Genomic DNA, 22,941 nt, shown 5'->3' on the forward strand with positions numbered 1-22,941 from the left:
GTAGTAGTAGTAGTGGTGTTGGTGGGAGTAGTGGTAGTAGGAGTAGTAGTAGTAGTAGTGGTGGTGGTGGGAGTAGTAGTGGTAGAAATAGTAGTAGTGGTAGTAGTAGTAGTGGTGGTGGTGGGAGTAGTAGTGGTAGAAGTAGTAGTAGTAGTCGTAGTAGTGGTGGTGGTGGTGGTGGGAGTAGTAGTGGTAGAAGTAGTAGTAGTAGTAGTAGTAGTGGTGTTGGTGGGAGTAGTGGTAGTAGGAGTAGTAGTAGTAGTAGTTGTAGTAGTAGTAGTGGTGGTAGTAGGAGTAGTGGTGGGAGTAGTAGTAGTAGTAGTAGTGGTAGTACCGGTAGTTGGATCACTAACTGAGGGTTGTCAAAAGTATCGAACATACAAATTGATACTAAAACTAATACCAAAACCAGAACCTCGTTTGATCAAGTATCAATACAAACAAAATCACATTGACAGAACAATATTTGACATTTCCTGAACAGTTTTAGAATGCGCTTGAGCTTTTTCACAGTAGTATAATTCAAGGAAATACAATGTTGTTGTTGAAAATGACAGTCTATCGTCAAAAAAGGGTGATGTTTATGATTGTGAATCGATGAAATTCGATATCAGGAATTGAGCCTTTTCCTCAATATCAGAATTGAGTTACATGGTGTATTTTTTTCACGAATTCTTTTCTGTTTTTATGACTTTGTCTTGATGTTTGATCCATCGCTTCTGTTTGTTTGCCTTTGGAAATAGCTATATTTAGGTCTTTTATATTAGAATCTTTGATGTTTTGATAAAAGCTTGTCATAAATGAACTTTGTTGTCACATTGTAGGAAAGCAGTCGCAACACTCATTTGTGACTTACTATGTAGAACCATTCAAATGTTGAACTTCCCTTTCACCTGATGCATTTGTACTGTGTTGATCAGATCTTCGGTGATAAGACAGATATGATAGGTATAGATGCATATTATCTATTAGATGGATAAACTTTTATTAATACGTCCAGGTTTAGAGTTTGGACCTAGATCCACAGCACATGACTCATGCTGTTTCATATAGAGGCTCAATATGGCCGCCACATCACTCACTTCGCACTGGCCTTGGAGAAAGAAAACTCTTCACAGAATTCAAGTGTGTTCAAAATGTCAGTGTTGACTGTGTGTTGTTTCCTGAGGTTGTAGCTGTTTGTCCTTGTGGCAAGCTTTACTAATCTGCTCTGTACTTTGTTTAGTTATTATAAAGGTCAAGTGGTTTCTCATCTGACTAAACTTTGCAATGTATTCCCAACATTAATTCATGTCTCTTGTTCCTTTATTAATTTTGTCCTTCTCTAGACCAATCTCGCAGGGCAAGTTTTGCCTCTGTAAGACAGTCAAGTATGGAGACACCTCCCAACACCAACCCCCAGCCCTTCAGGCAGCCGGTGAGTATTACTTTTTGTTCCACAAATGAGTGTGGATTATAGCTTTCTCATCCATGTCTTTACATCCGCAGAGCTTCCTGAACCGGAGGCTGAAGGGCTCCATCAAGAGGGCCAAGAGTCAGCCTAAGTTGGACCGCACCAGCAGCTTCAAGCAAATGATTCTACCACGATTTCGAAGTGCTGACCAAGAAAGGTGCGCATTTGAACCCACATTGACATAAGTTATTCAAGAGTTCTATGACAAAGATCAATTTAACGGCTGTACTTAAAAATGCCACGTATATCAAAGAGGGAACAGATGCCCTGCACTGGCGTTCTTTGTTTCCGCCATTTTGTTAAGTACATTTCTGGCAGCGCTCGTGGCGTCGTGACAGCTTCTCCCAGTTTTAAGGTCCTGACGTTGGGTCACATCCTGGTGGAATTCATCTTGCATTGTGATCAAAATTTTATGCAGTCCTCACACACTCCAGTCACGCCGCACATATGGGATACGTAAGGATGGAGGGGAGGCAGGGAGAAGTGTGTGTTTGCTGACAGAACAGTTTCCCAACGCCACCAGAGACAAACCAGAGACATTTTTGGGGCAAGTGCAATACGTGTCCAATACCACAAGACAAGGAAGCTATCGTTTAGCGCATTCTTTAGTCTCTAATGGAGGGAGACTGCGGCTCGTTTCGAATGTACAATGTTGTAATTCACCTGAGATTTGAGGGATGGAGACAAAAGTAGAAGTAGCAAATTATATTGAGTACATTATACGGTCTTATAAATGAGTCCTTATACATTACATTATAAGGTCTTAAAAATGAAATCATAAATAAAATAAATGAGAATGAGAATACATGTCATTACCATCATATCCTTGCATACTTCCCATCAATTTTTGGATTTTAGTTATTTCCTTTATTGTAGCGCTGGCCTAAACCCCCGTACAATTTCTGTTTATTGATGTAAATGTTTATAGCTGATAGATAATTTGCCGCAGTGAGTAGAAGCCAGGTAGACAAAAGTGGCCATTAAGTATTCTTTCACTCATATATATTCATGTGTAAGAGTATTTTTTGTATTAAATTAGTATTTCACTCAAGTTGTAGAGCTCTTTTGTACAATTTCACATGCCGGCCCATGTTGAAAACATGGGCCGCTGCTTCTCCAGTACTGTGCATTTGAGTCAAACCCTTCAGACCCAGCACATCTGACGCTCATTTTGAAAGTAAAAATGTGTTACCGTTTCCCTTCAGAGAGCTCCCGGGTTAACGCCGCCTCATTCAGCTGCCGTCACAGGCTGCTCCCGTCCTGCTCGCACTCACTTAATTCAGAGCTCAGTGCTGTTAAGTTGACTTTTCTGTAAATCCCAGCTCCAACTTCACACTTGAGCTTTCCAACCCAGCTGCTCTCCCTCAGCTGCCAAACATTTCTCATTTCTGCTGCTGGGATTGTGGCGCCACTGTCAGCTCTTTACATGAAGAGCTGCAGCGCTGACCAATGAACATCAAATCTGACTTTAAATGAGCTCTCTCTGTGAATCCTGAATAATTATTCCATGTCTTCAAAGGTAGAGCTGTCTCCTGTGCTGTCTCCATGTTCTTTCTGATGATCAAAGCGGCTGCTCACAACAGTGCCGCGTGTTACATTCACCTCTTTAGCTCATAATACAATACAATTTTATTTGTGAAATATTTACTAAAGCAGCGGGATGAACCAACGAAATTATATCTACGTATTCAATGAAATTATTTACTTAAAAGGCTTTATGTGCATATCAAAATGATGTAAATAGCATTCATATATAGTATAAATATGAGCGTGCCAAAAGTAAGAGTATATCTATTTCTAGACAAAGTGAGGCTGCAACATACATTGATATAACCTCATTGTTGTTTTGAATTATGCTAATTTATTCTTGTTTGTTGGCCTTACCAGAAACAAACCAATACCAGCTAAAACTTAACATCTTGGTGTTGGTAACGAGTGTAGAAGGCATTGCTACTGGATCTATTTGCCATGTTAATCTTAAACAATCACTGATCTGACATAAAGTCTGGACACGGAGCAAATGCCTTAACATTTTACTGGAGAGAATAACATTTTACAATATCACATGTTTGCATCACACCAAATAACAGTACTTTCTGCACAAATTGAGCTTAATTCTCTATCATTAGTCAAAAATATCAGCTAAACATGGTCTGTGATTTAAGTCCTCGATTGTGAAGCTTTATCAGCCACAAAATCCATTTAAAAGCATAAAGCTGCTGCGAGCCCCAGAGGCCAGGTCAGCCATTCACTCACTCGGCTCCTGAAACGTTAACACCAATGATAAACTTAAGTCTTTGTGTCTGCTTTTCCGACAATGCTCTGCAGCGATGTGTTTTGGTGGTTGTATGTTTTCATTTGGCCTCTTGACCTCTCCAAACCTGAGAGAGCACTCTGGTTTACCTCCTGGCTTCCTGTTCCCACCTCCATCACCTTTTATTTCTGAGAACGAGACCTGGCCTCCTCCAAAGGTCAACGTGCATAAACAACTGTTCCTTCAGGCTTTGAAAGTGCTTGAAACATGTTTAACTCAGTTTCAAACACAGTACATGCCGCTAGCAATTGGCAATGTGTCGTTTCATGGCAAAAGCAAAGCAAGAGGATTATAAAAACAATAATGAAACAATAAGAAAACAAGAGGGTGAAGATTTTGTGTCATTCATTCATTTATTCATTATTAAGAAATATATAAAATGTTAAGCAAATACTCCAGCCATAAGGGGTTAGTAAAGAATATCCCTTGCGATGTATTTGGCTGAGTATGGTAAGCCATCACCAAGGGCATTTTTTGTGATCAATTGTGAAAAAGTTTTTTTCCCGTCAAAAGGTTTTATTTGACAGGACAGTCGTAGCGTAAAATGAGGAGAGAGAGGCTAAAGACATTTGGCAATGGTCGAGGGCTGGAATCAAACCCACAACACCACGGTGTTAGCAACCACACATGTGCAGGGCCCTTAACCACTGTTTCACCAGCACAAACGTTGTCTTTTAATAGTTGCAGTTCAAAAATCAAGGTCAAATAAACTCCTCAACATTACAATAGAACGCACAATTCAGAACATGTTAGCAGAGGTCTAAACTATAAGGTCTTGTACATAATAATAGAGGATATTTTGTCTTTTTTCGATGTAATCATGTTACTTAAATTATTGCAGTTGTTGCGATTTGCACATTTGCCAACATTAAAATGAGAGTTTGATTCGATTGTGATAAATCTGGCTTTTACTCATGAACAAACACTGTCCAATTCAGCCGTAGTTCTCAGCACTCACTGTGCAATCAGCGCTCGACACTCTTTCATTTAAGTGTCAATAGTTATTTTTTTCCGAATGGTTTGTTGTTTGTCATTGCGGTGTCAAAGTCAGGATAGAGAGCAAGCCTTCTCCTTAGTTTGGAAATTGAGTTTGACATTTTAGTGCTGCGACAACACTCGCACTTACTACAGCCAGTCCTACAGTACTTGTACTTCTAAACGAGACGCATTGATTAAATTGTTAATTAATGTTGCCCGTGTGTTTGAACTTGCCTGTGTTCTTCTCCAGGACGCGGCTGATGCAGAGCTTCAAAGAGTCCCACTCCCATGAGTCCTTGCTCTCCCCCAGCACCGCTGCAGAGGCACTGGACCTGGTTCTGGATGAAGACGCTGTCATCAAACCGGTCCATTCGAGCATCCTAGGGCAAGAGTACTGCTTTGAGGTACAACTCCCACATACATTTTAGTCTATGTTTTTTCTCTTGTTATTACTTTTTTCTCCGCCTTGTTGTTAAGATGGTAAGCAAGATACTTAAAACATAAAGGATGGAGAACAAGGATGTACAGTAACTAGTGTTTGGTTTCCAGAGTGTCTTTTTTTTTTGTTGATGGATTGTTTGGCCCGTAGGCTTTATTATTACATTATTATAGGACAGTTTGGTGTGAAATGGGGATGAGACGGAGAAAGGACAATTGTCGCACATGTACTCTCTATTAAACCACCGAGCCACTCGGTTTACAGAAGAATTTTTAATGGCAAGATCTATCTCCATGACCAAATCCATAGAGTTTGTGCTCATTGGCTCATTGGCCCCTGTTCTTGAAGGTAGATTATCATGCCAATATGGACACTTTTCAGTTACCTTTCCCCGACTTGTCCAGCATCACCCTAGAAATGCAATGATTCATATTTCACTTAAAGTTGGGGTACCTGACTTTTCTATTGTAAATGAGTGAATTTTGTGTTTTGAAAAGGGTGTATTGAAAAGCAGTACTTTGTGGTAAAATCAGACCACTGCAAATTGTCTGTAGCTTATAACAAAGCCGAAAGCAGCGCTCTGATTGGCTGTGCTTGGGTGGGCCACCCCAGTTTTACTTTACCTTCTGAAAAAGCTGTTCTAAAGCTGGGCTCTCGCCTGAAAATCATTGCAATCTTGTAAAAACAAAAGGTTTGTGAGAGCTAGGTACGAGTTAGAATGATTTAAATACCTGGTTTTAAAATCTTGAAAAGCTTTTAGTTTAATAGAAAAACTTAATTACTGCTTTGTGATGAATAATTAATCATGTGAATGATTTATCTATTTATAGGTGACAACCAATTCAGGGACGAAATGTTTTGCCTGCCGCTCTGCTTCAGAACGAGACAAGTGGATTGAAAATTTGCAGCGGGCCATCAAACCCAACAAAGTAAACCGCTGATTGAAAAACAATTTTCTGACTTTTCAGTTCAAATTGATGGATTTATGTTATATTGTGGTAACAGAACTCCATGTCGCCCATGCAGGACAACAGCAGACGGGTGGACAATGTGCTCAAACTGTGGATCATTGAGGCCCGGGATCTTCCTGCAAAGAAACGCTACTATTGTGAGTTATGCCTGGACGACATGCTGTACGCGCGCACCACCAGCAAACCCCGCACCGACACTGTGTTCTGGGGAGAGCATTTTGAGTTCAACAACCTGCCCACCATCCGTAGCCTGCGAATGCACCTATACAAGGAAACAGACAAGAAAAGACGCAAGGTGAGAATGACACATAATGATATAATAATGCGTATGGTGAACACAGGATTTACTGTTGATAACCGTGTGTGGATGGAAAACGGCACCTGCCAATCTACTTCTTCTACCGCTGACAGTTAAAGGCTGTGATTGATTCAACTGACAATAAATGGACTATTATTACATGCATTTAAAAGGAGCTGATCTGAGTCGCCTGTTCTTGTTCCACACTTTATCTTATTTACTTATTTACTGGGGCTGTAGTTCTTTACTCCTTTAATCCATTATTCGGTCGATGGTGTCTTAAGCCGGCTGCACACTGGAGGATTTTAAAATTGTCTGCGATTTTAAGACGTGACTCAGGGTTTGCATGTGGACATTTGCAATGATTATTTGTCTCACCCTCACATGAAGCACAGCCACACCACACAATTGTGGCTCTTATTTAGAGCCAAATAAAACAAAACTGTTTATAAAGGCCACAGCGCTGTGTTCACTGGAGGAAAGGAGCTTGTTACAGTCACTGTAGTGCTGAGGAAGAATGAAAACGTTTGCACAAACTTGTGTGTTTCGATTATGCTATTTCTAAAGTTTAAGAGTCGTCACTAGGCAACAGAGCCTAGCACTGTTTGGCTGCTCTGATTGGCTGCGCTAAAATTGTTGTAATCTCAGAATTTGAGGTTTGCAAGCTGACAAATAGTTGTAAAAGAATCACGTTGGTGAGTGCCACCACAAATAATCCTAAATGAGGCTCAGGCCACGCCTCCCTGAATACGTGAAGAGGCAAATCTGTTTTAAAATCTGGAAAAAATCCTCTAGTGTGCAGAAGGCTTTAGTCAACCAAAGTATTTTTAGTTGATAAGTATTTTATTGGGATTATGAAAATGCATGTGGACTACATCTGAAAAGAGAAGGCATGAAGTGAGTATATTTTTGGTTTTGAGTTGATCAAAACAATCACACAAGAGTCAAATGAACTCTAAACACAACTGTACGACACATATCAGTTTGTTGTACATTATATTTCATCAGGCTAATTTTAGTTGCCACTATATTAGCTCTATATTATGAACACATATCACATTGTTACTACACTTCAGTCTCACTCTCGCTGCTCCCTCTGATGAGACGTTTATTCTACACTTGTAAAATTAAAATTGTGAGTTGGATGTGCCTTTTTACACATAGAGAAGCTGTTCACTCTGATTGATTTGGTTGAACTCTTGTGAGTGCAGTTTGGGCCAGATGTTGAAGATACTTTTGCCAGTGCCATGCCACGCCCCATTTTAGTCAATGCATTGGGCTTTTGTTGACCAAGAATTTATTTTGTTGACTACAGCCCTATCATCTACCTTTTTATACAGTCAGCAAGGTTTACAAGTTGTTTTTATTTTTATTTTCCAATTCTGTATTGAAAAATGTGTAATTTTAAGTCTGATATCTACCGTGAGTTCACGCACATTCAAACTATAGATTTCTGTCCAATCAAATCATCTAATGCTATATTTACTCGTTTAATTGCCCAGGAGAAAAGCACATACATTGGCCTGGTTAGCATCCCCATCTCCAGCATCACGGGTCGTCAGTTCGTGGAGCAGTGGTACCCGGTGATCCAGTCCAGCGTTTTGGCAAAAGGCGGCGGAGTCGGAAGCGGCAAAGTCATCAACGCCTCGCTCCGCATCAAGTCCCGTTACCAGACCATGAACATCCTGCCCATGGAGCTGTACAAGGAGTTCGCCGAGTACATCACTAATAACTACCGGACACTGTGCGCCGTCCTGGAGCCACTGCTGAGTGTGAAGAGCAAAGAGGAGGTGGCGTTTGCCCTGGTGCACATCCTCCAAAGCACGGGCAAAACAAAGGTAAATGTTGTGTCATTTAAGGGTTCTCAAAATGTGGACAGGGTACTGAGCAATCCTTGGTTCAAGTCCAACACAGATATATGTGTTTTAGTTGTGGAAAGTAAGTACATAAGTATTGTATTAAAGTTATTTTTACTTTTACTTAATTACATTTAAGAGCAGGTATCTGTATTTTCTATTGCACACGTCTTTGAACTGGACTGAAAAGTAGAAAGTACTTTTCATATGATTTGAATTTGGTTGTTTTTTTCATGTTCATTGTGACATTTTTCCTTTAAAGTTTTGAGTTAATTTTGAGTTTTGAGCAAACACGAATATATATATACTGGTACTAACAATTCACACACAAAAGTTAAGGAATGTATTGGATTTGCTTTAGTTGACCAAGAATCAGTACAATTCTTTTTTGAAATCATTACATTTAAGGCTTAAACAGCTCTCAAAATTGGTCATATTTAACTCTTAAAGTAGATTTTGAAATTTTGGTTTGTGCTACTTTTAAGTAAATGTGTTTTAGATATAATACATACTTTTTGATGATTCATACTTATAATCCCTGGACCCAAAGTGTGGCTACCTATACATTCATTCATTCATTTAAGCCTTTTTCCTGCTTTTACCTGTTTACATATAATTTATAGCCTGTTTAGATCATATTGACTGAATTCATGGCAATAAATTTGTGCCAACCCCTTTTTTATGATTTGGACCGAGGTTATCTATATTATTTCTCAGCCTGTGAACGTTTTCTTTAATAACCATGTGAACATCTTGGGCTGGATCAGTGAAGTGTGTCGTGCTTATTATAACGGTTTCTTCTTATTTCTCAGGAGTTCCTTTCTGACATGGCAATGTGCGAAGTCGATCGATTCATGGACCGGGAGCACATGATCTTCAGAGAAAACACGCTTGCAACGAAGGCTGTGGAAGAGTACCTCAAACTGATAGGTCATAGATACCTCAAGGAAGCTATAGGTAAAAGACTCTTCAGATCGCATGGTTGTGGTGTTTTACTATTTCCAAGCAGCTCAAACCATGTACACTATTCAAACATTCTTAATCTTATGGCTTGTAGGCTTTATTGGAGTTGACAGTATGATGAGAAATAGGGGACAGACTGGGAAGACACTTTTGACAGATTGTTGTAGTCGTGACTCAAATGTAGAGGGAGGTTGGATTAAAAGTGTATTTAGTTGCAGAATACTGACTACGAGCATTCAAATCTATTTTGTAATGTATTCTGTTACGTGAATACTGAGAATACTTTCCTAGAAGACCCATAGAAGACCTATTGTAATTGCAATATTGATCTAAAACCACAGGTTAAAAAAATAAATCAGTTTATGTCAGTGTTAAAAACCGCTGTGCTGATTTGCACTGGCTACATTGACTACAATGGTTGACACTTGATGCATTGTTTTAAGTGTTATAGCAATGCTAATGCTAATTGTCAATACCAAAAATGTGTTGCGTTGTCTTTGGAGACATACAGTTCACACTCATTAGTGTTAAATGGTTAGGCAACGCTGCCATATTCCACCTGTGTCACAGTTTAAGTACATTTCAGGGACACGGGGAGCGGTGCAGACCTGGACTGGCAGAGCAATGGCATCTTGTCCACAGGAGAATAAAGATAACTCAAATATTCATGAATCACTATAAACCCAACTTTGAGTGTTTTAATTACAATAATAATATTGAGTCGATTTTGCATAATAGGTTTAAGTTACCTTATATTATAGTGTAAAAACAGAACAGAGTATTAAAAACTGTTTTATGTTTGTTTGCATTTATTTATCTTTGTTTAGAGGATTTAGTTAATGTAACCAACCAATACTGGTTACATTACTTCAGGAGGATCCAGTGACTCACATAAATATTCAAACGTAACCAATTGGCTCATCAAGTAACAAAGACAGATCCGTTTCAGGCTGTAACTCCTCCCTTAGGGCAGTGTTATTGAAAATGACCTCCAGATGGTTGTCGAAACCTTGATTTGAAAACTTTTTCAACCATGGATTAGTCCTGGACAAATGAGATTACTCATAAACAGTTTAAAGGGCTGTTCCCACGTGCTTCATGAAACCTTCAATATGTGTCTGGAGCTTTTAACACACTCTTAACCTTCTGTTCTGAAATGGAAATAGATACAAGTTAATAGGGCAACAAAATAGCCTTTTGCAAGTCATTTTAAAAGATGATATGTGTCATTATATATGCCAATCAAGCTGCTAATCAATACTAAAACTTAAAAATACACACTCATTCAAACTAATATCGATGCAACACCGGACCTTTCCTGAATAGTTTTTGAAGGTCTGATCAAGTTTTTTGTTGCATCAAAATTGTTATTGAGCATTTAGCCTTGTCTCTGTTTTTAAATGTGCTTTGAGAAGTTAGTATGTTAGTGTCTGGTACATTATTCAGGGCTTTAGCTGCATACAGTTTAAACCTCAGAGTAGGCAAGTGCATTAGTATGTTTATGTTTGTTTATTGCCACTGAATGTGTTTTATGAGTTTTGACTTGAATTCAGTTTGGTCTGTGCTCAATATTTTAGTTAGTGATATTAGCATTGTTCACAATTTGTAAGAAAAATAAATACAGAGAAACCGTTTTAATGTCAGAATGAATGACAGGAACGATGTTTTGAAGTTATATTTTCTTTCGTAACAAAGCGGTAGACAGCGAGTATTAGTGTTGGGCTGTGTTGAGGAGATATGAAACTCATGCAAAGTAATCTAAGCTGATTTAAGGATTTTCTCACACACAAAGAATGATGAGCCAGTTGTTTTCAAGCTTTATCCTATTACGCACAAATAGGACTGGGAGAGAGGGACTTCCACGCTGTATTTTTAATTGATTTTTTTAACACAACAAAACATTGTGTATTGTATTATTTTTTAGTATTTTGTTAAATGAAAAATATCTTATTTTAATTTTATGTGTGAAAAATGATAGATCATTTTGCAATTTGTATAGATTTGTTTGGTCTGCATTGACACATGGGGACTAATCCGTAAATTGGCTTACCACATCCAAATTGGCCATCGAAAGGTCTATTAGTAAAAGCAAACTGCAATTTAACAGTTATTCTCCAGGTTCCACAGCATTATTGATTATATAAGGACCTAACACAGAGCTTTGTAAGTTGTAAGTAAATTACAATGTCAAGCGTTTCTCTGGCAAGGACAACAACCCCAGCTACGATGCAAAGTGTTTATTGGCATGCGAGAAACATGAACAACACAAATGCACAGAAATGGATGCAGTCCTGCTCCAGAACACAGATGTAGTGTGGTGGTTTGGTTTCTATGATCAATTATTATTATTATATAGTTATTTTTACTTCATAAAAAATAATTACAATCCTGTATTTGTCAGATGTTCACGTTCTGCACAAGGGACTTTGTTTTTGTTGACTTTTCTAATCTATTTTTATAGCTTTACCAGTAAACATTTACTGTCATTAACCAGTCCTAGATACCAGTTCTTAACCCAGTTGTAGCTGAAATGTCTCAAAATCTATTCAACTTGCAGATACCACCACAGACACAACACAGAATGTAATGAGAGTTAATGGTATGTATAGCATGTAACTTTGGTATAGGTATGCAGAGTATGCCGGACTGAAAAATAAAAAAAATGGGCTCACATTTTTTAGACTAGAATTTAGACTTTATTTGATCTTTATTTGTTTGGATTCATAACTTGTTTGGGCCTAGGGCAATAATCTTCCCCTCTTTTAGAAATGCATATATTTGCCCCTATTTCATCAGTTGTTGTAGACCAGTAATGGCTCATTTTAAAGGAGATTACAACATTTGTACGAGGTTACATACTGAATGCATTCAATCCACTTTATAATCCACATACATTACAAACAAGTTAATGCATTTATAATCAGAATCAGAAGTTGCCAAAAGTTGTATTACAATTTTATTTTGACTTTGGTGGTATAAGGTGCAACATAAAAAAATAATTATACTAAAAATTAAAAATATGATAGGGGGAGGCAGAAAATGAGCTTGAATACAAAATATATACAGCAAGATCAGAACAACAGTGCAAATGAAAGTGTTGTTAACATGAGTTGTTATAGTGACAGGTGTTATAAAGTGTTAAAATAAAAGAAAATGTGTGCATTTAGCTCCTGAATTCATCACTAACATTTTGTAAAACCAAACAACAGCAGAACAAACATAAAGAACAATAGGAACAAACTGTAGGTACAACATACAGTGCAAAACATTCATATCAGTAAATGTGTTTGTCTGTGTTGCAGGTGACTTCATTCGCGCCTTATACGAGTCAGAGGAGAACTGTGAGGTGGACCCGATGCGTGTCCCTCCGTCCGTCCTGGCCGACCACCAGGCAAACCTGCGCATGTGCTGTGAGCTGCTCCTCTGCAAAATCCTCAACTCGCTCTGGTGAGTCTATTCCCCCGAGCCCGTTGTACACAAACAGCCTTCAAGAGCGTTTTCTAATTACCGCTACACAGATGTATAGAAGCCAACATAATATCCAGCAAGAGCAGAAGGATGAGTGAGTCTTTATCCTGAGGAGTGCACGGTCCAGTGCTTTTCCACACGCTGGTGGTGTCCTCTGACCTTAAGTGGAGGAATTAGGCTGTTTGTTATGGGTGTCCCTGCAAATTGAACAGATCTCAGTTTTTTCTGTTGATACCATGCTATTTTTGAGATATTATTATAAAAAAAATATTTAACCCGATCATTTATAGTGACTAGTAACGGCACTCTCACCATATTACATTAAAAATCTTCTTTTTGACTATATTTATTTTAGCTTACCCCCATCTGTACTAAATGTTATTGGCCATAAGGATCAAACTAGGACTAAACCCGGAATTAAACCTGGACCAGACCAGGAAAAAGACCAAACTAAGTCTACATCAGGATGAAACAGAGCTCACACCAAATATGAACGGATGCTTTTTATCCTGGTTTAGTGCCCCTCCCTTTGTTTTGTCCTGGTTATGCAGTAGTTGAGCTTTAATTTTGGTATGTTCAGTCGAGTTGTAGTCCGGGATCAGACTTGGTTTAGCCCTGACTTTGTTGTGGTTATATTTGGTCCAGTTTAGTCCCAATTTGGAATCTGCAAAGACCTGAGTTGTATTGATCACCCTGAGATAGTCCTCTTATTGTAATCCCTGTCCAGTTTGATTCAAAGAAAAGTACAATTAAAGATGTTACTTTCCACATTATTTCCCTGCAGAATTATTACTTGGTATTAATTCTTGAGAACCACTGCAGTAGATAAGCCGTGTGATTTCATCTCACTGTGGTCTGTCTGATAAAGCTGTGCTTGTATTTCAGCATTTTTCCGCGGGAGTTGAAAGAAGTGTTTGCGTCGTGGCGAGCCAGATGTGCAGAGCGTGGCCGGGAGGATCTTGCTGACAGCCTCATCAGTTCCTCCCTGTTCCTCCGCTTCATGTGTCCCGCCATCATGTCACCCTCGCTTTTCAATCTGATGCAAGAATACCCCGCCGAGCGCACGTCCCGCACACTCACGCTCATCGCCAAAGTCATACAGAACCTGGCCAGCTTTAGCAAGTGAGTCAGAAACATCCCCAGCATCATCAGGGTATTTATAGACTTAGAGCAGTAGATGCTGTCATATAAAATTTTCACTCTGACTTGATGTATTTACACAACATGACACAACTTTAAGGGAAAAGTAAACTTGAGCGACCTAATTTGCATATCTTGTAATAACCTTTTAAAACACTGCAATGTACTTTCAGTTAAATCCAAATGTATCTGTATCTTGACTCTGCACTACAAGTCTATTATTATTGCCATTCAATTACAAACCAAATGTCATAGCATTTAGTAAATTACATTGTGTGACTATATCTAAATGGTGGGTTGTTGTATAAGTGATATTAAATCTGCCAATCATTGAACCATAATATCATTATTTGACATGAACAGTTCATTTGTGTCCATCTAACATTTCCTTCATCGTATTTGCTCAGGTTTGGTCCCAAAGAGGAGTACATGTATTTTATGAATGAGTTCCTGGAGATGGAGTGGAACTCTATGCAGCAGTTTCTGTACGAGATCTCAAACATGGACACCGGGGGGAACGCGGGGGGCTTCGAAGGCTACATCGACCTGGGACGGGAGCTGTCCATGCTCCACAGTTTACTCTGGGAGGTCATGGGTCAACTAAGCAAGGTACGAGCCCAATGACATTATTCAATCAAACAAATATTAAACAGCTTTATTTCTTTCCATTGAACACTAATAAGCATTTGCATGTTACACTGATGACCTCATGACCTCAGTAACCTAAGTGAACCAATTCTGGCCTTTTGGCATTTCATTTTATGCATGCGTTTACATTTGCAAATGTATTTGCAAAAATAAGGACAAGAACAGGACCAAACCTAGTCCACATCAATACTAAGATGGGCTCAAATCCGATATGTGATTGATTGAAGATATGTAAAGTTTGAATATTGAGGTTATGATGTTATGTTGTAAACTTTCAAATAGAGGTATGAGGTGATATTTCTGCACTTTTGTGATTAATATTACAGATACGTATTTCACATGTGTCTGATAATTAAACTTCAACTAATACATTTGAAGACATGTTATAGGACATTTCTGTTGGATTGACATAATATTGTTTGACAGACGTCAGGATAATCCAAGAAATATTGAGATATTACTTGACGACACGGTTTTTGTGTTTGGTCAAACATATTTAAATGTTGTGAGATTAAAAACAACTTCATTTTTTATACTTAATAACTTGCATGTGTCCACTGAGACTGAATCAAACCTGAAGTTGCTTTTTGTAGCAGTAAAAGACTATATTTTTTTCACGTGAAGCTTATTAAATGTAATTATCTTGCCCCAGTCTCTTTTGTTCCCTGATGCTCATTTACAAAAGTTTGACCATAAGTAGGTCGGCAGCTTGAAGTTTTCCTTTGTCTGGATGAAGCAATTTTTATAGCCAGACGGCCAAATGGAACCTGATTTCCTTGTTCTTGTAGGACGCTATTCTTAAACTTGGGCCCTTACCTCGGCTGTTGAACGACATTAGCGTTGCTCTGAGGAACCCGCAGCTCCACATGCCGACCAACCACCAGCCAGAGAGGCCTAAGGACCGCCTCTTCTCCAGACCATCTTTCAACCGCATCATGTCGTCCGACTTCCAAAGCCTTATGATGAGAGATCTAAACAGGTATGTTCCACCAAACATAACAGAAAACACTGCTGCTGACAGAATAAATCACATCATACATAGATCTTATTATCTATAGTAGGTTGTTAGGATGTGTAGCATAAGTTATCATCTGAAGTGTCTGAAGTTTGTGTGTTAAATTTACAAACTGATGAAAGAGCAACAGCTTTAGGTAGTTAACAAAGCCCCAATTGTAATTATAACTGGATCAGCACATGACGGCTCCTCTTTATGAAGTATTCCCAGTCTACAGGGGTCAGTATGAAAAGTGGTTAATGGAAAAGTGGTAAAGTGGTGACAACTGTCGTACAAAAATGTCCAACTTGATTTTTGATATTAAAAAAAAGGATCGATACTTAATTCCAATTTTGAAACAATTATACTTACTATAATATCATGTGGTTTAACACTAGTCCTGATATAGATCAAGACTGTGATTTGTTTGTTACATTATTTTGACAACCCTAGTGGTGACAGGTGATGTAAATTAGGGCTGCCACTTACGATTATTTTGCTAATGGATTAATCGTTTGTTGTTTTGATCGTAAAAGATTAGATTTTTATTCAATTTGACCCAGATTTTGTGACAGACAAAAGCACTAAATATAAGCATTTCCTGTGTCTTTTTGATGTAATACTAGCTCTGTCTCACAGCACATGTTTTGGAGTCCATGTATAAACCAGACAATGATTATTTGATTACTAAACATATTAATATTTATTTAAGTAATCGATTTGTTGAGATTAATGTATTAACTTATTTCATTTCTACTGTATATTAGACACTTGGTTATGATATCCAACATTATAATACCACTAATATTGTGGTGTTGGTCATAATGTTATGGTTGATCTGTGTAAAAATAGATGTACGTGCTTAATTTAGTTTGCACAAATAGAAAAGCAGTCTCTTAAGTTCTCTAATCGTCTTCTATTAGGAATTGCCAGCACCATCTGTTCCACCCTCTTTTCCTCTGTGTCAATTCACTCGTGTGTGTGTTCGTTCTGTTATTGTCAAGAGATAGTTGCAACCACACAGAATTATTTTTGCTTTACTATGTCATTTAATAAAAATCCCACCTGAATCTTCTGAAGAGACAACCACAGCATTTAAAGTGTTAAGAAAGAAAGTACATTGAATTTACTGTTAGTTAAAACAAGGAAAGACAGTAAGAAGCATTTATAATTACACCTGTCTGGGCAGCCGCAAACATCAGCGAACAGCGATTGACAGGATGGCATCACATCTTTCATCTGGCTTATTTTCAGATGTTTTATTACATAACAGCTGAATAACACACCATGGTTTGATCCTGCTTGAAAATAACCATAAAGAATGTGATAAAATAAATAGCTGGATACAATTTAAATGTCAGATACAAACATAAATTGATATTGTGTAAATTTTTTCAAGTAAAACAGTTTGCTGCTTCTTTTATTCTTTGGCATTATACCTTATTCAAGCCAAAATGTACATACAATTAAAGGTGCACTTTTGTGGTGGGTGGTCTGATTCCTGCTTGTCTTCTTGGATGTGTTATTGCTGGAATGTTCCACTGTAGGTGACGGGCCCTCCACCAGAAAGGTTGTATGGTGCACCTTTAAGTTAAAGTGCGATCATTAGCCATTTTGCCTGTCATTAAAAATCAATTGGAAAGTGTGGATGCATTCAACAGGTTTTTTCTCTCCTCCACAGTTCAATAGACATCTCTCGTTTACCTTCTCCGACGGGTGGAGTGTCGGCGGTGGAATCCCTGTCCAATAACCTGAACATGAGGCGCCACGCTGAACGGGACTTGCGCTCGTCTCGTGAGGTATTCTACGTCACCCGCCCCCCTCTCGCCCGCTCCAGTCCGGCCTACTGCACCAGCAGCTCAGACATTACTGAACCAGACCCTAAGGTATCAAGGAATACAGTGCTTATGGGCTTTTAACCGGCACAATTTATGGCAGTATCCGACCTCGTCATATTTGTTACATAATCACATACAAATACACTGCGTTCCAAATTGTTATGCAAATTATATTAATGACAGTCATAATAAGTTTCATCAACCTTTAGAGTACAATCCAAATGTTATTGAACAAACTTCCCAAAATTAAAAACATAAAATGCACTGTTCCAACTTATGAAGCACAACAGAGTTTCAAACCATGTTATTGTTGTTAAGAACTGAAAATGGTCATTTAAAAAAAAATTGGAAGCATTAGCAGCATTACTTAAATCAAAGGCTATTTCAATCAAAACATCTGAACAGGTCAAGTTACTTTTAAGTCATTTTAACATAGGAGCCCTTATTTAATTGGAGCTTCACAACTCTTGCATTTATTGAACTTGTGAGTTTGTGGACTTTCTGCTCGAATCTCTTTGCAGGATGTCAGAATAGCCTCAGAGCTGCTGTTTGGATGTGAACTGCCCTTCATCCACTTGAGGATGCTCCAAAGGTCCTCAATAAGGTTGAGGTCAGGGGAATATAGGGGCCACTCCTTGCAATATGAGATGATACATTGTCATGCATGAAGATGATTTCGTTACAGACAGGTCTTCTTTTTGTACCATGGGAGAAAGTGGTCAGTCAGAAACTCCACACACTTTACAGAGGTCATGTTCACACCTTCAGGGACCCTAAAGGGGCCGACTAGCTCTCTCCCCATGATTCCAGCCCAAAACATGACTCCGCCTCCTTGCTGCAGCCTTGTTGGGATGTCCACCAACCATCCATCTGCACGGCACTCATCAGTGAACTAAACTGTTTGAAAATGAGTCTTCATGTATTTCAGGGCCCACTGGAGCTGTTTCTGCCTGTGAGCATTAGTTAAGGGCCGAATAGAAGGTTTATGCATAACTGCAAGCCTCTGGAGGATCCTGCACCTGCAGCTTCAAATACCTGCTTGCTGCTTTGTAATGGCATTTTAGCAGCTGCGCTCTTAATCCAATGTATTTGTGCGGCAGAAACCTTCCTCATTGAGCCTTTATCTGCACAAATCTGTGTGTGCTCTGAATCAGCTACAAATCTCTTAATAGAACAATGACCACGCTTAAGTTTTTGTGAAATATCCAAGGTTTTCATACCTTGTCCAAGGCATTCAACTATTTCACTCTTTTTGGAGAGATCCTTTTTCGTTCCCATATTGCTTGAAATTGGTGGTTTGCTTAATGATGTGGAACGTCCTTTGTCCTTGAATTGGACTTACCTGGCAACTAATTGGCACAGATGTCTGAGATTGATTTCACTGGCCCAAAGAGCCCTGAGACACAATACCATCCATGAGTTTCACTGAAAAACAAATAAAAAATACATTTCTGACGTTTAAACACAATAATTTGGAACAAACAAATGTACCTTCTTTTTCTTTTTTTAACAGATAAACTTTGGAAAATAAATATGTGGCCTTGGCTTTTGCCTTTGTGTTTTAAATCCAGACAAGCCCAGTTTTGAGACACAAAGTGCCTTCTATAGCTGTCTGGAGAATATAGTACATTTGAAAGCACCTTGACAAATCGAGAAATAAGATGTTGTTGTGAGTCAGAGTCAGCACTTTCCAAACCACCAAGAAACATTTAAGTGTGAATACAGTCTGCATCTTGGCCTATTGTAAAAGAGAAACAATTGAAGCACTGAATCCTGTTTACTCATGCTGTTTGCACTTGTCTTTTGAGACCAACATTTTAATCAAGAGTTTTTTGAAGAGACAAGTCATTTACATGTGCAGCTTTGTTTTCACAGTTCTAAACCAAGCATATTTAGTACCTAGTCACATCGATTGTACAAAAAAGTACATTTCCTTTCACGATACATAATCCTTGGAGCCACCAAACAAGCCTCTTGTCCTATATCTATACAAACCATAATTGAATGACAGTGATGCATTTTCTTGTCTGTGTTGTTCAGGTGCACAGTGTGAACAAGAGCGTGTCGATGATGGACCTGCAGGATTCCCGCATGAACAGCATCTCAAACCTAAACTCTGTGGGGGACATGCTCACCTCCTCTCAAGCCTCTATCGCCGGCCTGGGCCACAGCTTCGGGAACCTGGGAACCCCCCCTAGAATGGGAGGTCACTTGGGGGGGAACTCGGCCGCCTCCGCACTACGGATGAGCCAGATGGGACACATAGGAGGTCCCACCGAGTCTCTGTCCCAGCAGCAGCAGCAGGCCGCTGCAGCCATGAACTTCCCCCTGTCTTTCCAAAACCCTCTGTTCCATCTGGCGGCTCAGAATTCGCCCGGCCAGTCCCAGGGCCCACCCCCTTTGCTCCTTGCCCCGGAGGCAGAGAATGGTCACCACGACTACGCTCCTGCTTTTGGCAACAGCGCCTTCTCCCGTAGCGAGGACCTGTCGGCGCTGCGCTCCCAGAACAGTCTGGTGCAGCCGAGCATCGTGCACTCACACAGCTACAGCGATGACTTCACTCGCCAGAATCAGAGCAACGACTACGGCTGGCACCAGCTGTCACTACAGGTGCAGGTACGAGAGTGCACAGGATTGTACACATGCTGGTTCTCATTTCATAAAGGCACCTGCCCCTCATAGTGGCTGCTTATTACCAAGCAAGTATGAAGCCTCTGCCATAGTTTAGAAAGTCACACATTTTCTGAATAATTTAAATTTGTTGTGAATAATAATGTGGAATAGACTGCACTTAGGCCTGTCACAATAATTACTATACTATACTATACTATACTATACTATACTATACTATACTATACTATACTACTACTTTTATCTCAGGTTGCGGAGACTGACTTTAAGGAGAATTAAAGAAGACTAAAAAACCTGCTAAAATATAAACGAGACTTACTGCATTCCATGAATCCCCCTCACCTTTAATACAACAGGGTTTACCAAAAATAATGCAAATACAAAGTTTCAAACGCCATAAATTATAGATTAAACTATAGTTTGTGACCTAATTATTTATTATTTGCATTAATTAATTACATTAGATACTAACTAGTGTCTCATTTGGCTTTTTATGCTTTTTTAAATTTTATGTTTTTTAAAAATATCTGCTTAAGAGTTATTGTGTCAGTGGCATAAAGTAGTTTCAATAGTATTGTTTATCATGATATTTTTCTGTAGCAGTATACCTCACTGGAAACTAGGGTTAAGTGTAACGTACCAAGCCTTCACTGAGAAAATGTGGTTGCTAATTCTGTGCTTTAGGCTTTTAAACGTTTCAAAGAGCACCACCAGGTGGACAAATGGTTAATTGTTGTCTATTCACAGCCCACTGTCTATTATGTAATATCTGCCTTCTCCCTGGCTACAGACACCATCATTTCCTGGGACTGTATTCTGTAAATGACGTATCAAATCAACTCTTTATAACACATACTAACATGAACAGTTTAGTGTAGCTGAATATGCAACAAGTTTATTCTTGATTTAGAACGGCAATAGTCATGTCTGATTAGCTGCTTTGGTTTTTCAGGAATTATTTCATTCAAGCAGCAGCCCTTAAATATGTGAAACTGCAACTTCAGTTCTCTTAACTAATAATCCTTTAAAAAGCTTTTGGATTGAAAGTCATTTATTCTGTCCAAATTCATTGAACTTTTTTCTAAATATGATTTCCAACATTGGCTGAAGTAATTCTAATTTTTCAATCTTCTTTGGTTTTCTCCTTGAGGCATCTGCCTTCAAATTAAATTGATGTTTTTTTTCCATAAATTTCACACTATGGCTCTATTTGACACTCACACACTTATTAAGCTTTGGACTGACACCAACAACCCAGTATATTTGCTTTGAGATATTAATAATTATCAGCCAAGTATGATCATTGTTTAAATAGGCCTACGATTAATCAGTATACAAAGAGAAGTATTTCTTTGACAGGACAGTAGGCAGCAACGGGGGTCAAGAGTATAAACAGCATATTTTTGCAGCCTCAATCTCATGTACCGTAGTTCTGTAACGATAACACATTTTGAAGCACAATATATTGCTAAAGAAAATATCACAATAAACGGTAACGCAGCAGGATAATCCCAGTAAACCCTTTTATAAATCTATAATTTTGTTAAAAAGCATGAGCAGCAACAAATAAATATCAGAATGAAACGATGAGTACAATAGACATTTCTACAGCTCAAATCTGATCATATTCCAAGAAGTTAAAAAAATCTCACCACTATTGCAAAGGAAATGTACATGCAATTAAGATTGAGTCCCAAAATGTATTGTTCCATCTATTTTTTATTGAGCGATAAATTGATATAGTTGACATTATAGCATAGTATGTGTGCAGCGGCCAAACTCAGAGGCCACAATAAAGTAGTACAGAAAGTGTGAGCTCACATACTGTTTCCCTTCACTGAACAAACTCTACATGAACTGTATTGATTTGATGACAAAATGCCCTTAGGGTCACACTGTTCTAGCAGCGGATAAAGTATTCAAGTTTTGTACAGAAAAGGCCATACAGTAGCTCATTATAAACTTAAATTAATCTGTTTGATATACTTTGTCTTTAAGTAATGGGTTTTTGATGTCAGTATTATTTGTGCTGTGTCTATGGCAAAATCTGCAGTGGTTTACTACAGTTTGTCTGTGTAAATGACAGTGTTTAATGATACTGTCTTGTCGAGTTATTTCTGTCCGCTGCGTGGGCCCTAATAGAACAAACAGCACAGGCCTCTTCCTAATGCAGGCTCTGTCAGGACAGCTTTTAGGTCTGGTATTTAGTTTTTTTAGACAGCCTTTGATCATAAAGATGATGGTGGTGGTGTTGCATTGACTAAAACGGGCTTCCTTTTCTATGAATACGCACTGACTCAACAGTTGACATGAGAGCACCGTGTTGGACTTTTTCAATAAGAATAATATAACCAACGTTTACAACTAACTTAGTCACTTTCAGACTGCCAGAACGTCTTTGAGCTTTCACACTAAAGACACCATTAAAGAGCCAAAACAACCTAACAAAAAGAACCAAAAATCACCGCATGGCACAGGTAGGAGGTTAATAAAGAAGAGTGATACCTTAATCATAACCAAGGCATTTACAGACACATTTTAGCAGAATAAATGGCTAAAAAATAGCTAATGATTATGCTTGAGGATTATATAAAAAAAGAAAAAAGGATATTATTTATATTAATATTGCTCACCTAAGGTTGCTTGAGTCAAAATCCATTATTATGATAATTATTTGAATCATGACTATTTCAAACTATCATTTGATTCTTTTTATGTGCTGTTTTGTGTTTCATTTTCTTTGAAGAGTGGCTTTGCTGTAGGTTTCAGGGGCAGAACGAGAAGGCACCCTCACAATATGTATTCATAGGTTTGACCAATTACACGTATTCCCCTGTAAATGTATTCACGGTTAGGCCTTAGTTATTTTATTACTTGGTTTACGGATCCGCCGCACTTAGATTATTGATTCTACAATATAAATAAAATAAATTATTATCATTTTTTTTTT

The 22,941-nt window shown here is 38.5% G+C and overlaps 1 protein-coding gene across 1 annotated transcript in view; it reads left to right on the plus strand.

Annotated features, from left to right (window-relative positions):
- The window catches only part of LOC140361939 (ras/Rap GTPase-activating protein SynGAP-like), a 48,895-nt gene that overhangs the window by 17,351 nt on the left and 8,603 nt on the right, over nt 1–22,941 (plus strand). The window contains exons 3-15 of the mRNA XM_072447852.1: nt 1,329–1,417; nt 1,489–1,610; nt 4,996–5,149; nt 6,015–6,113; nt 6,190–6,450; nt 7,956–8,291; nt 9,122–9,266; nt 12,575–12,719; nt 13,626–13,862; nt 14,288–14,489; nt 15,317–15,507; nt 17,204–17,408; nt 19,401–19,976. Of these exons, the coding sequence (XP_072303953.1) occupies nt 1,329–1,417; nt 1,489–1,610; nt 4,996–5,149; nt 6,015–6,113; nt 6,190–6,450; nt 7,956–8,291; nt 9,122–9,266; nt 12,575–12,719; nt 13,626–13,862; nt 14,288–14,489; nt 15,317–15,507; nt 17,204–17,408; nt 19,401–19,976 (2,762 nt within the window). The remainder of the gene's footprint in view (nt 1–1,328; nt 1,418–1,488; nt 1,611–4,995; nt 5,150–6,014; nt 6,114–6,189; nt 6,451–7,955; nt 8,292–9,121; nt 9,267–12,574; nt 12,720–13,625; nt 13,863–14,287; nt 14,490–15,316; nt 15,508–17,203; nt 17,409–19,400; nt 19,977–22,941) is intronic.

This window comes from Eucyclogobius newberryi, unplaced genomic scaffold (assembly GCF_026437365.1).
Source record: "Eucyclogobius newberryi isolate DKJ021-1_F unplaced genomic scaffold, fEucNew1.0.hap1 SCAF_16, whole genome shotgun sequence".
NCBI classification, from domain to species: domain Eukaryota; kingdom Metazoa; phylum Chordata; class Actinopteri; order Gobiiformes; family Gobiidae; genus Eucyclogobius; species Eucyclogobius newberryi.